Source organism: Chrysemys picta, chromosome 24 (assembly GCF_011386835.1).
Source record: "Chrysemys picta bellii isolate R12L10 chromosome 24, ASM1138683v2, whole genome shotgun sequence".
Taxonomy (NCBI): domain Eukaryota; kingdom Metazoa; phylum Chordata; order Testudines; family Emydidae; genus Chrysemys; species Chrysemys picta.
In genome coordinates, this window is record NC_088814.1 from 2,061,906 (window position 1) to 2,076,362 (window position 14,457).

Consider the following 14,457-nt stretch of genomic DNA (forward strand, 5'->3'; position numbering starts at 1 on the left):
CGGCGGCGCCCCTGGGTCTCGCTGGGAGCCGTTGGCTAGCGGGCAAGATGGCGGCGGCCGCCGCGGCCTCGCCTCAGACGCAGGCCGGGCCCGCGGGGGAAGGCGCGGGCGCGGAGGGGCCCGGCGGCGGCGGCGGCGGCGGCCCGGGCGCGGAGGGGCCCGGCGGCGGCGGGGAGCCGGAGCTGGAGCCGGAGGCGGAGGAGTTCGCGTGCCCGGCGCACTGCAGCGAGCTGGCCTGGCGGCAGAACGAGCAGCGCCGCCTCGACCTCTTCTGCGACATCACCCTGGCCTTCGGGGGCGGCGCCGGGCCGCTCCGCGAGGTCCGCGCCCACCGCTCCGTGCTGGCCGCCGCCACCGACTACTTCACCCCGCTGCTGTCGGGCGGCTTCGCCGAGTCGCGCTCCGGCCGGGTGGAGCTGCGGAAGTGGAGCTCGGAGGGGGGGCCCGAGCCGGACACGGTGGAGGCGGTGGTCGGCTTCATGTACACGGGCAGCATCCGCGTCAGCCCGGGCAACGTGCACGAGGTGCTGGAGATGGCCGACAGGTGAGGGGGCGGGCCGGGGTAGCCGACAGGTGAGGGGGCGGGGGGAAGGGGTGGAGGTGGGCCGGGGCAGCCGAGAGGTGACGGGGAGGGCAGGAGGTGGAGGTGGGCCAGGGTAGTCGACAGGTGAGGGGGCAGGCCTGGGGGGGAAAGGGCAGGAGGTGGGGGTGGGCCGGGGTAGTTGACAGGTGAGGGGGCAGGCCTGGGGGGGAAAGGGCAGGAGGTGGGGGTGGGCCGGGGTAGTTGACAGGTGAGGGGGCAGGCCTGGGGGGGGAAGGGCAGGAGGTGGGGGTGGGCCGGGGTAGTCGACAGGTGAGGGGAGAGACAAGGCAGAAGGTGAGGCTGGAGGGGGGGAAGGGCAGGAGGTGGGCCGGGGCAGCCGAGAGGTGACGGGGAGGGCAGGAGGTGGAGGTGGGCCAGGGTAGTCGACAGGTGAGGGGGCAGGCCTGGGGGGGGAAGGGCAGGAGGTGGGGATGGGCCAGGGTGGCCGACAGGTGAGGGGAGGGACAGGGCAGAAGGTGGGGTGGGCATGGGGAAGTGCAGGTGCCGGGGGCTGAGGTGAGGGGGGGTGTGGGGGGCTGGGGCAGGCCGGGGTAGGCTGAGGTGGCCCATAGATGAGGGGCGTGGGGAAGGAGGTGGCTGATAAGTGAATGGAGGGAAGCGATTGGCCAGAGGCTGCCCAAGGCAATCTTCCCTCTTCCCCCCCCTCCCCCCCGTAAAACTTCAGTATGTTGCCACCCCCCCTCCCCATAGGCCTATGGTAGACTTGGCCTGGCCATTTCGCTGTCAGATGAAGGGTTGGCTGCGCCAAATTTCAGTGAGTGGCGTTTTGATCTAGTGCAGTATGGGGCGGCACTCAGATTTGGGGTAGCCAGGCTAAATCTGTCACCCTAGTCAGTAGTCTGGTTTGTTTGTAGCTAGAGTGGTGTGGGGGGGGAGAGATAGGCGAGGGGGCAGGGAGGCGCAGTGGAGAAAGGTAAAAGTTGGTGTAGTACAGGCGCGCAGGTGAAGGGGCAAGGGAGAGAAGGTGATGGAGGTGGCTAGTAAGTGAAGTGCAGAAATGGTGGGTTGGAGGTGGTGGGCAAGAGAGGGGGGTTGGAGGACAGCAGCTACTCATTAAGTGGTTACATTGGAATGGGGGGGAGGATGCTGGAGCTGGCAGGGGAGATGTGGAGGGATGACCAGTAGTGGGGGTAGAGTAGTGGCATGCTCTCCTGAGTCCTATGTCCTTCCTATAGGAGCAGGATCATGTTATGCCATCTTCTCATCTCTGTACCCTCGTAATTAGGCCCACCTCTTTTAGCTAAATTTTACAGCTCCTGAATTCTCTGAAGGTGAAGGGATCAAAGCTTCCCTTCAGGGAGGGGGCACACATCATGCACAGCATTCCTAACCTCCAAAGAGCTTCGCTGAGCTGCACCCTGGAGATTGGACATACCAAATTCATCTCCCTTAGGGGATAATTCACTAGAGGTTACAGTGGACTGGTTGGAGGCATCTGAACTTAAATGCACTGATCTAATAGGTGCCCCCTTCCACCAGCAGTTAATATACCTAGTAAACGGAGCCAGTATTGCAGTTTGGCTTGCGGCCCTTGAATGTATCTGTAGGCTACAAGATGGCTAAAGGGGGCTGTTAAAAGAACAGTTATGAAACATTGACTTCCTAAAGTACATCAGGAACTTGGTTGTTGTGCAGTATGAACACATTTTTGTTAAAGACATATGATTGGATTTAACCTCACTCCCCTCAGTTCATGGCTTAACTCATCTTTGTTTGCTCTTCAGGTTTTTATTGATGCGGTTAAAGGAATTCTGTGGAGAGTTTCTGAAGAAAAAACTGAATCTCTCCAACTGTGTGGCTATTCATAGCTTAGCTCATATGTATTCCTTGAACCAGCTTGCCCTGAAAGCTGCAGACATGATAAGAAGGAACTTCTGCAAAGTTATCCAAGATGAAGAGTTCTACACATTACCCTTTCACCTCATCCGAGACTGGCTTTCAGACTTGGAAATCACAGTGGACTCTGAAGAAGTTCTTTTTGAGACTGTGTTAAAGTGGGTTCAGAGAAACGCTGACGAAAGAGAGAGGTACTTTGAAGAACTCTTTAAACTGCTCAGACTGTCTCAGATGAAACCCACTTACCTTACCCGGCATGTCAAATCTGAAAGGCTAGTATCCAGTAATGAAGCCTGTCTTAAATTGGTGTCTGAAGCTGTAGAAAATCATGCCCTGAGGGCTGAAAACTTGCAGTCTGGTAATTTACAACATTCTGCTTATCCTGTAGCATTGCTGCCTCGCTATGGGCAGAACATGGATGTCATCATGGTGATCGGCGGTGTGTCAGAGGGAGGGGATTATTTAAGTGAGTGTGTGGGGTATTTCATTGATGAAGATAGGTGGGTAAACTTACCTCACATACATAATCACCTTGATGGACATGCTGTTGCTGTTACAGAATCATATGTTTATGTGGCTGGCTCCATGGAACCTGGCTTTGCCAAGACTGTAGAAAAGTACAACCCCAACAGAAATGTCTGGGAGCAAGTCTCTCATCTAATAACTAGAAAGCATTCTTTTGGCCTCACTGAAGTCAAGGGGAACTTGTACAGTATTGGTGGACATGGTAACTTCAGTCCTGGCTTTAAAGATGTAACCATTTACAATCCCGAGCAAGACAAATGGCACAACCTGGAGTCAGCCCCAAAGATCCTTCGTGATGTCAAAGCAGTCACCATAGAAGATAGATTTGTTTACATTGCTGCTCGAACCCCAGTTGATGATAGTGAAGATGGTTTAAGGGCAGTCATTACCAGATATGACACAGAGACAAGGCACTGGCAAGACATCGAATCTCTGCCACTCATTGATAACTACTGCTCTTTTCAGATGTCTGTTGCCAACACAAACTTTTATCAGACAGCATCATGCTGCCCCAAGAGTTACCCCATAGATAATGAAGAGGCTAAGAGAAAGATCTCTGGCAGAATACCAGAAGAGATTCTTGAAAGTTTACCTCCAGAAGTTCTTAGCATTGAAGGGGCAGCCATTTGCTATTTTAAAGATGATGTTTTCATCATTGGTGGGTGGAAGAACAGTGATGATATAGATAAGCAATACAGAAAAGAGGCCTACCGTTATTGTGCTGAGAGAAAGCGATGGATGCTTCTCCCTCCCATGCCGCAGCCTCGCTGTAGAGCAACAGCCTGCCATGTAAGAATCCCATTCAGATGCTTACATGGTACACAAAGATACCCTATGCCGCAAAATCTGATGTGGCAAAAGGATAGAATACGGCAGCTGCAGGAAATACACCGGCATTCTTTAAGCTTGCGAAGAATGCCCCGCTCACAGATTGAGTGCTAATTCCTGGAAGACCATTCCTCTAATAAACCTGGTTTAAGAAATACGGTGCTATCTATTTTGTAAGGCTCAATACATTGCCATTGTATATTCGGATTTGGATAACTGAACTGGTTGCTGGTTTGATGCATAAAAGTAACATCTTTACTTAAATACTGAGGATGGGAAATAATTAACAAACACCTAAAATCCCTCTCTCTTGTATATAGTTGAGAAGAGCATACAGTAGCCCAGGAAAAATAAATTCCTATTAAGGGGATGTGATGAAATGCCTGCCACTTTAAGAAAATTTGATGCAGAATCTGTTAATTCTCTTGTCCAACCCTCATTTTCAAGGATTTATATGGAGTTAGTCTGTCAACAATTCCTTCAATTTAAAAAACAAACTCCAGCTGTATTCTTAAAGCACCAATTTTATTTGCACTTACATATTGATATTCCTTTAGCTTCTCTTCTCCTGAGTAGCTGAAATTCACATACCATTGGCATCCATGCACTTAGTTCTCCAAAACTGAAGGCACATGCAATAGTTAGGAATACCTGTTATATAAAAATAAAAGCACAATCTTTTTTCATAAAATTACTTCAGGATGTTTCTCTGTGTGTTAAATACTTTGTTTCTGTATATTGTAGAAATGCCAGAATTTACTTGTAACAAATGATTGGTAAAACATCAGAGACTTACTAAAATAGCATTTGAGACAGCACTTGGGATGATTTCACTATCTGGACATCCTTCATGTTTCTGGGTCTCTTCTTTGTCAGCTTGATTAGAAACTTAAACAATCAACCTGATTAAATGAGTGAAAACAGTAAAAATGTTAACAGTAAAAAAAAAAGTAACTGTCCACTTCTAAAATATCTGAGGACATTAGGGATTACTAAAAGCAAAATTATTTCCTAGCGGGGTATTAAAAACGGAGCTACTTGACGTTTTTTTCCAAACATGGCACACATTTAATTCCAGTGAGAGTTTGAAAAATGAACCTGTATCCAGCCTGCCTTTGACAATCAATACTTTTTTGCCATCGATATATTTTCCTCTAGTGCCACGCTGTTCCCTGACAAATTAGCACTTGTGTTTCTGTTGAAGTGGAACAATCAGTTCTTGAAATCTAATTGCCAATAAGAAGCTTTTAGTGATCTTAAACCTTCACAGTCTTCAAATGTTTGAATTCTCCATTTATTCTGTTTGCAGCATTTATAGATGGTTGGGGTGAAATTAAGCTATTTAATTTTTTGACATCTGAGATTGTTTTATGAATAGGGCCATGTTGGTTCTAGATTACTTAATACAATATTCTCTAAGGGAAATATCCAACACATTGTCCCATGGAAGTAGCATTGCCCAGAAGTAACCATCCAGCTAAGCCCTCTCCCCTTATTCTCATCGCAAAAGTTGCTCAATTATTTCTTGTGAATTCCATTGTCCTTTCTACCTCCTCTTTATTTAACTGTTTGGATTATTTCCACCGTAGGCCTAACTCAGGATCTTAGGGAAGGGAAAGGAGTAGTAACCAGGGTATCCCAAACGTCTACACAATCAAACCTTGTTGAGACAGCCGCTTACTTTCTCTTGTTCATTTTATGGTCATCTTAAATGGGGGCATCTTAAAAGCTCTTCTAAACATTTTACTCTTTTTAAAAGTTTAACTTTCTGAACTGACACGTCTCATTTTCCAATTCAGCAGGCAGTCTAGATCCTGTCTGAAATACTAGGTAAGTCTTTCAACTGCATGATGTGTACAGGTTTTTCTGACTTGCATCTGACCCTTAATATTTCCTCTTGAAATTCACTTGACATTTTCTGTATCATTAACTTGCTTTGCTGTAATATTCAGACTAATCCAGGCTTGTAAAAATTACTATGAAAATGTAACAGCTCAGATACAGTCTAATCATGTGCTAATACCATCCTGTTGGATTTTACTTGGCTTTCGAATTACGCTGCAAGAGCAAGCGGGCAGGTCAAAATTTGCAAGGTGCAGGCCTCACCTGTTCAAGAGGGGAAATCAAGTTCAAGGCTGACATCCAGAAGTTGTTGGCTCTGAAAGACTTGCATGAACTCATTTGGCAAGGTGCTGATGAACGTAGTTTATCAACAGCACTGATAGAGCATTTGGTTGTAAAATATCATGATTATCATATTTTAATTGCAATCTAAACAAAATCTTTGGGTTGCATATCACCACAGATCAGCCTAGGCCAGCGGATGCACAAGCATGATCTTGTTTGGTTATAACAAAAATTAATAATAGCCCTGACTATGAAATAACGCTTGGCTTTTGTACATCTTAGAGATCTTAAGATTTTTAAATGAAGATGCAAAAATAACTTCATGCCCGGGTGGTCTAACTTGTGAATGCCAGCCCTGGTTTACCGTGTGATGCACTTTATCTCCCTTCCGGTGTGTTCAGTTTGCATGATGAGTGCGTGATGGGCACTATGGAGCGTAGTCAATTTCACAGCAGTCTGGTTTTTTTTTTTTATGCCAGTTCCAGGGGACCTCTTCATTCTTAAATAGGCTTTTTTACATTGAATTGATGTGGCTCAATGGCATCTGCGCACATGTTTTTAAACAAAAAGTCTAACTGCCCTTTGTACACAAAGTAGTAGTTATAAGATGTAGAAAACTTAAATGTGTGTTGACTGTGGATCTAGCTCAGTCCACTAACCTGTCAGCCATTTCACAAGTTCACGTAGTGTAGTGGTACATGTACACGCTTCAGCTGTAGTTACAGCAGGGTAGTTAAACTAACAAGAATCTTACACCTATATCCAATAAGGATAACTAAACTGACTCCTATCTTTGTCTTTCATTAAGAAAAAAATCAGGTAGAATATTCAGACTCTTCTGCCGTTTAAGACAATCGTACCTTTTTTGCTGTACTAAACACATGCCTTGAAATGCATGTTCTATGTCCCATTTTTCTGTTTAAAATATTAGTGAAGTAGCGTAAACCTCTGACCAGCTAGACTGGCAATGTAATCATTTTTAGGTGCCATATGTGTACATAATATTTTATAACAACCTGAATGGTCTATTAGTAAGTAAATGTTTTGTATGTATTTTTAATACTTCTCTGCACAAAGTTAGAAAGACACCACCCCAAACATATAGAATATATGCCATCTTTTTAAATGCACTAAGTATTCTCTGCTACTGCTTATTGATGTTATCCCCAAATTATTTTTCCATTATAGTAAACAATAAAATAACAGGACTATTGCGTCAATGAATATTTATGTTTACTAGAGGCAGACTGCATTGTGCAGATTAACAAAGTTTAAGGGCCTTTTGACCTGAAATTACAATAGTATACTGTAGTGTTAGACTTGTTTGTAAAGGACCCAGTTAATATAAGTGTATTTGTATGGCTTAGCGTTATTTTCAGCCACTTCTCAAATAGAATATAATCATCTTTAATATAACCAGTTTAGGGGAAGCTTCCTAATACAAGCACTCTTGAGGATATAATCCTATAAAGTACATGAATGTTAAATGTAGAAATAACTAGAAGTCCTAGATATTACTCATGGATCCACATCGCTTTGGATCCCATGACCTATAAGGCAGCTGTTCGCTTCTGCAATTGCTTGGGTAAGCAGTACCCTCCATACCGGGAAGAATTACATTGCTTCCTGTAAGGTAAAGTAGAGTTTCTGTTTGAAACAAAGAATATTGTAATGTTTAAGTTCTTGAAACTAAACATTGTACTAATGTTTTGTTGTAATAAAAGTTTATTTCTCTATTATTGTGGTCTTCCATATGCTTTTTTGCCAGGTATGCACTATTTAGCACTATAACCCATGTTTGTAAATGATAGATGTCTGGCTCCATTGAATGAAACAATTTCCAGGACTGACTATTCCTGTGAGTTTGTATCCAATTGCTTTTATTTTAAAAAGTGAATACATACAGTTCTTGCTTAGAAGACTTTATTAGCTAAGTGGAGCTATTCATACAGGTAGGGTACTCGTCGAAGAGGAGTATTTGACTTCATCTCGCTGTGATAATCCTATAAAGTTGTCTCGTCTGGCAGCGTACTCCCCAACATTGGCTAGTCCTGGCACCACACAGCAGCTCAAAGCACTACGGTATATGCTCATGTCATGGGCATCATACCACTCATCAGTCTTTTCATCGTAACATTCAACATTGAATGTGGTAGTGAAACCATTAAAGCCACCCACCACAAACAGAAGGTCATCCACCACTTCAATGCCAAAATTACTACGGGGATTAAACATGGTTGGGATTGTACGCCAGGTGTTGGCAACTGGATTGTAGGCTTCTGCACTCCGAAGACGGTTGGCGCCGTCAAAGCCTCCTACCTGTAGACATCAAAGAAATATGGCGTTTACTAGCTGAGGAAGGGCTTATATTAGGTGGCTGAATTGTTACATGGGTTTAGGACTCATGCATATTCAGTAGGCCAAATTCTGTGCATATTCAACTTCATTGACTAGAAGTGTGAATATTCAGCACTTCTGAAGATCAGACCTTAATTCTGCATATTCACTTACTGCAGGCTACTACTTTGTTCTTTCCAGTTATGGTAAAATCTAACTGCCAAAAATGTTTATTGGAATAGTTAAATTTTACATTCTTACATCTAAAGGAGGCAAAGGTACAGGATGTATATGAGTTAAGTAGAAATAATCCAAAATTCACTTAAAAACAATATGAAGAATTGTAAGGTTGTGAGAGGTCAAGCGTTCAAAGTGGGGAAATAACAAGGTTCCAAGTGCAACTTTAACTTTGCCCCTTTTGCATATAACAGTATTCCAAATTACGTCGTACTATTTCTCAAACACAATACAACTCAGTTTTCTACAATCTTGGATATGTGTAGCCTCTTGTCACAATTGATGCCTCCCTGTTTAAAATATTCCGTTATCTTTCTGACGTCATATAAATTCTCTTGGGTATTTATTTCGAGAACTGTCAGTACCAACCTTTCTCAGCTGGCATTAAGTCCTTAGATGTTACTGGAGGTTAAACAGTTGAGCTATAAACATGGCTTACGTGCAGCCTATTTTAGGTGAAATTTTGGTGAATGAGACAGCTGAATAGAGTAGTTACCTATGAACTTAGGAGACGTTCATATTCTAAACTTTCATTTTCTCTAGGTTGTTCATCTGGGGTATGTTGTAAAAATGTTCTCTTCGTCGTATACAACATTCTACACCTGCATCTAAGGTTTTAGGAAAACTTTTATATTGTATTTGAGGATATTGATCTTACTGCATGTACACAAAGGGATGAGTATAACTTAGCACAAAAGTCCTAATCTGGAACTAAATGCCTAAGGAGAATCAGAAGACCCTATTCCATGAAAATGTGAAGAGCTGATGAGTGCACGCTTCGTTCACTGAAGCAAGAGGAACCTCAGAGTTATGACACTTCAGGAATGGAGGTAGTTCTTAACTCTTAACAAAACATGGTGGTTCTTTCAAAAGTTTACAACTGAACATTGACTTAACACTGCTTTGAAACTTTACCATATAGAAGAAAAATGCTGCTTTCCCTTTCTTTTCTTTTAGTAGTTTGTTTAACACAGTACTCTACTGCTTTGTTTTTTTGGGTTTTTTTGTCTCTGCTGCTGCCTGATTGTGTACTTCCGGTTCCAAATGAGGTGTGTGGTTGACTGGTCTGTTTGTAACTCTGAGGTTCTTCTGTATGTTCACTGCATCTGCCTCACTCAGTTCCCACCTTAACAGCTGCACCATTGGTGAGATAGCTTTCCTCTATATGCTGTATATGTACAGTCAGAGCCATCCCGTCCATAGGATGAACCTGGGGGGCCCCATGCTTTGGGACGCAGGGTCGAGAGCAGCCTGGGGGGTTAGCGGGGGGCCTGGTGCTGGCAGCAGCGAGCGACCCGGCCCCAGCCCGCCCGCCCCGCCAGCTCCCAGCATTGCTCAGGGAAGGTGGTGGAAGCTGGAAAGAGGTGGGGCAGTGGCTTGGTGGAATGGGGGCAGAGCGGGGGCTTGGGGGAAGGGGTGGAGTGGGTGTGGGGCCTGGGGCACGGGGGGGTTGTCCCGGGCCCCGCACCCTCCTAGGGACGGTCCTGTGTACAGTGGTAGCCTATTGCTCATGACACTGGTTAGAAATAAAGACTGAGTAGGGAACATCCAAGAACAGCATTTCTCAAGGTATTGGACTTGTTAAATGTCTTCAGTAGGACCATGAAAGACATCAGGGCTAATTCTCTACCAAACTTTATTTCAAAGCTATAGCTGTTAAAATTATTTCACAACTTTTTTTAGAGGTATGAAGCGGCTGCCATATGCGGAGAGATTAATAAGACTGGGACTGTTCAGCTTGGAAAAGAGAGGACTAAGGGGTGAGATAGAGGTCTATAAAATCATGACTGGTGTGGAGAAAGTAAATAAGGAAGTGTTATTTACTCCTTGTCATAACACAAGAACTAGGGGTCACCAAATGAAAATAGGCAGCACGTTTAAAACAAACAAAAGGAAGTATTTTTTCAAACAACGCACAGTCAGTCTGTGGAACTCCTTGCCAGAGGATGTTAAGGCCAAGACTATTGGTTCAAAAAAGAACTAGATAAATTAATGGACGATGGGTCCATCAATGGCTATTAGCCAGGCTGGGCAGGGATGGTGTCCCTATCCTCTGTTTGCCAGAAGCTGGGAATGGGCGGCAGGGGATGGATCACTTGATGATTCCCTGCTCTGTTCATCCCCTCTGGGGCACCTGGCATTGGCCACTGGGCTAGATGGACCTTTGGTCTGACCCAGTCTGGCTGTTCTTATGTTTTATATTTTAAATGAAGGAAAAATGCATTTTATTCTGCCCCTTCTCAATAAGTGGTTGATTCTTTTTCGCTCAACCTTGTCTCTTGAAATGTGACCTGTAGACAGAGAGTGAATGAAATGTATGAGCACTGCTCCAGCACTTTAACTAGAGTGAAAGCCACACGGACATCCGCCATAATGAATGCTGACAGCTGTCACCTTACCGCGTAGACGTGTTCTCCGTAAGCTATTACTCCTATTCCACTTCTTCTGCTTCTCATTGGTGCGATTAGCGTCCACTGGTTTGTCTTAGCATCATATGCTTCAGCTGTGAATAGGCATTCATTTCCATTGAACCCACCACATATATAGACCTGTTTTAAAAAGATTACAATATTTCTATTTGTGGGGGGGAAATGAAATGATCCTATCCTGTTTTGGAATAGCCTCTTTTCCTGGGCTGGGTTAATGCAAGTGCAGTGATGGACCACGGGGGAACTGAGTTTGGACTTCTGTTTCCTGAGATGGGAGTTCTATAGAAGTACTAGGAATCCCCTAGCTCAAGGGGTCGGGACCCCTCAGGGGGTTGTGAAAATATTACCTGGGAGTCGCGAGCTGTCAACCTAAACCCCGCTTTGCCTCCAGCATTTATAATGGTGTTAAATATATAAAAACGTGGTTTTAATGGATAAGGGGCGTTGCACTCAGAGGCTTGCTCTGTGAAAGGGGGCACCAGTACGAAAGGTTGAGAACCACTGTTCTAGCTCTCATCTACTAGCTTTTGCATCTAGTCCCCTATTCTAATCTTCTCCACATGCTTATGTTCGTGCCCTTCTGTTCTTGGACAGCCCAAGGTCTGTCGTACCAGAATCTAAAGGGTAAGTCGGGAAGTGAAGAGCGACCGATTGACTGGTAAATTGATCACCAGTCCAGTGGGCGTGTCTGTTACGCTTGCCACTGCTACCGCTCCTTTCAGCAGGATTTGCAAAGCACGTCACGAATATACTTCACAGGCCTCCTCTCCCCCTCCAAGGGCCTGCCATAACTGGGAAAAACAGACTGGTGACGTGCCGCTGGAAGAGTTGAATTACAGCCCCAGCATTCCCGATTCCTAATGTCCCCTGCTCTGTTACACGCGGTCTCAGCACTACTCCGGCCTCTAGGGTCCTGAGCGGCTGCATTTCCACTCCTTTTTAAACCCTGAAAACATTTAACTTCTACAGGTTAATTTTTACAAAATCCTCTTGCCACATGCCTGCTTCTAGCAAATATACCAAATAAACAATATTTTTGCATCTAAAATTGTACTACAATTGTGTGACCAGTTCTTGCTCAGACAGATTTTTGCATGCCTAGCTCTAGAACAGGAAAAAATATGAATCAGATATAAAATATTAATCAATATTAATTAGCACATGTGGAGTAAGTCTCTCTCCCATCTACTAGCTTTGGGCATCCTAACCACACCTCGGCATCCGTGGGAGTGCTCACATCAGTCCTGGGACACTGATTTCATCAGCTACGTGCAGAGAAGGGGAGCGGCTACAAAAGGTACCTTTGCTCCAGTTTCCTTTTAATGCTTTCGTTTGTATTTTTCCAAAGTTTGTAATTTGAGACGCTTATGAAAAAAGATTAACAAGCGCTGGCCAATTTGTATCTCCAGACCACATCTCTACAACTCCTGAAATCAAAAGCTGAATTTTGCTCTGGACTAGGAGCCACTTCCCCTTTCCATGCCTCTTGCTTCCCCTTCCCCCCTTTGCCTTATCCATTGAGCCTGTCAACTGTAGGTGCTTAGCACAATGGGGCCCTCAGCTGAGCTTAGCCCCTTCCCTAATGCAAAGAGTAATGCATGGCCAGGCTATTGTACTTATCGGCGCAGACAGCACCTCCATCAATATATGGTGCTGTATCTTAGGGCTCGTCTACACTGCAGACACCACAGCAGCACACGTACAGCACTGCAGGTGTGCTGCTGCAGGCGTGTAATATAGACATTTGCTACAGCAACAGAAGGGTTTTTTTTCCATCCCAGCAGTTACTTCCACCCCCTCGGGAGGCGGCAGCTACATTGATGGAAGAATTCTTCCATGGATCTAGCGGTCTCTATGCCGCAGCTTAGATCGGCTTAACCACGTCTCTCGGAAATGTGCATTTTCCACACCCCTGAGCGACATTTCTGGGTCAACCTAAGTTTTAGGCCTTAGTGTTAAGATATATTCGATCTGTTTTTTTGTTGTTGTTTTTTTGCAGGACGTGTGTGCTGATGTTGGTTCTTTCTGCGTTCCAATCAATCCCGGTGATTCTAGAGGCGACTATTACAACATGCACCGTTTAACGCTACCACGCTACAGACGGCAGTTTGGTCCCAGTCCTGCTCTCTTGCTCACCAGAGGCAGCAGCTGCATTCCGTAAGCTCAAGTCCTTTTTACCTTTCCATACAGCGTGGTGGCGCTCGCGTCGCTTCTCTGTTCGTGCATGGGTGCAATCAGCGTCCACTGGTTTGTCTCTGGCTCGTATCGTTCTGCTGTGTTGAGCCGCACGTAGCCGTCGAACCCTCCCATGGCGTAGATGAAGTGGTTAAGAACGGTGACGCTCACGTAGCAGCGTCTCGAGTGCATGGGAGCAACCTGGTGCCATGTTTTCTTAAGTGGGTCAAACCGTTTGACGCTATTAAAATAGTCCACACTGTCGAATCCTCCAATGATATAGACGTAACCTTTTAAATAGGCAGCACCGTGGTAAGCACGGGGGCTTTCCTGCTGACATGTGACATTCACCCATCTGTCTGCCCGGGCGTCGTACGTTTCAATGGCATTGGTTGGGCTACCCCCGCTCCATCCACCAATAGCAAACAAAATTGCATAGGGCAGGCGAGGCCTCGTGAGCGGGTTGGTGAAATCGGAACTTGAGGGGCCGTTCATGTTGAGATCATACATGGCTTTCAGTGCATTTATGATGACAGGCTTGCATTCCTCACTGTCCTTTACATAGTCGTGCATTTTAACGTTGTTCATAAAATACTCAGCATGCATCAGCGCTAGTCGAACCTGGAAAGGCAAAGGGGAGGCGGGAATCAAGATGGAGGGTGGGTAGTTAGGAGAGCCGTCTCTGGATGGTTTTTACCTACTACAGGACTGGCCAGCTAGAAATAGTTTGATTTCAACCATGGTGGAGCAGGGACTCTGAAAGGAAGACTGGCTAGCTGAGAGGCTTGTCAATGGGAATACCGTACTTTCCAGGCCCTCACAGGTCACTGCTTCAAATCAGGCCTGGTTTTGGCACTGACCGAAGGCTGTTCGTAGAATCAGAGCAAGAGAACCTAGGAGGACACCTAGTCCATTCCATGGCATCTCATGCAGGACTACCTCCCTAGGCTGTATTTTCCATGGGTTTGTCCAAGTCTAGTTTTAAATCTCTCAGGCCACAGGGCTTTCCCTCCTTTCCTTTGGGAGACTATTCCTTAGCCAAAGACATCTTTATGCTCCCTAGTACCCCACCAAATAATTCCTCCCTTGGCACATTCACCCCAGGTTTGTAGGTGTTTATACCGTCTCTACCCCCTCCGCTCAGCCATTGCTCAGCGAACGTATACACACTTCATTCTTTTAATCTTTCCTCATCAGTCAGTCCCTCTGGGTCCCTAATCCTTCTTCTTATAAAGTGATACACTTCCAGTTTCTCATCTATGCCCTTCTATAAAGAGGCAGAACTGAATGTATTGTTGCAGGTATGGATACTTCAGATTCACATGGTGAGAGGGGGGCTACTTCTTATCTATGACACGA

At 45.4% G+C, this 14,457-nt stretch overlaps 3 protein-coding genes across 4 annotated transcripts in view; 2 read left to right on the forward strand and 1 right to left on the reverse strand.

The window, feature by feature from the left end:
- KLHL11 (kelch like family member 11) lies at positions 1-7,656 on the forward strand. Its single transcript, XM_005294181.5, has 2 exons — positions 1-544; positions 2,329-7,656. The coding sequence occupies exons 1-2, from the start codon at positions 48-50 to the stop codon at positions 3,905-3,907; spliced, it is 2,076 nt and encodes a 691-aa protein (XP_005294238.2). The 5' UTR covers positions 1-47; the 3' UTR covers positions 3,908-7,656.
- The window catches only part of NT5C3B (5'-nucleotidase, cytosolic IIIB), a 27,444-nt gene continuing 18,573 nt past the window's right edge, over positions 5,587-14,457 (forward strand). Inside the window, exons 1-3 of the mRNA XM_024100838.3 lie at positions 5,587-5,623; positions 12,116-12,220; positions 12,923-13,080. The gene's annotated coding sequence lies outside the window, so the exon portion shown is untranslated. The remainder of the gene's footprint in view (positions 5,624-12,115; positions 12,221-12,922; positions 13,081-14,457) is intronic.
- Positions 6,491-14,457, reverse strand: part of KLHL10 (kelch like family member 10) — a 12,306-nt gene continuing 4,339 nt past the window's right edge. For both annotated transcript variants that reach the window (XM_005294096.5, XM_042844597.2), the window contains 3 exons: positions 13,102-13,719; positions 10,894-11,043; positions 6,491-8,239 (listed from right to left, as the gene is read on the reverse strand). In XM_005294096.5, coding sequence (XP_005294153.2) covers positions 7,865-8,239; positions 10,894-11,043; positions 13,102-13,719 — 1,143 coding nt within the window. In that variant the 3' untranslated portion in view covers positions 6,491-7,864. The remainder of the gene's footprint in view (positions 8,240-10,893; positions 11,044-13,101; positions 13,720-14,457) is intronic.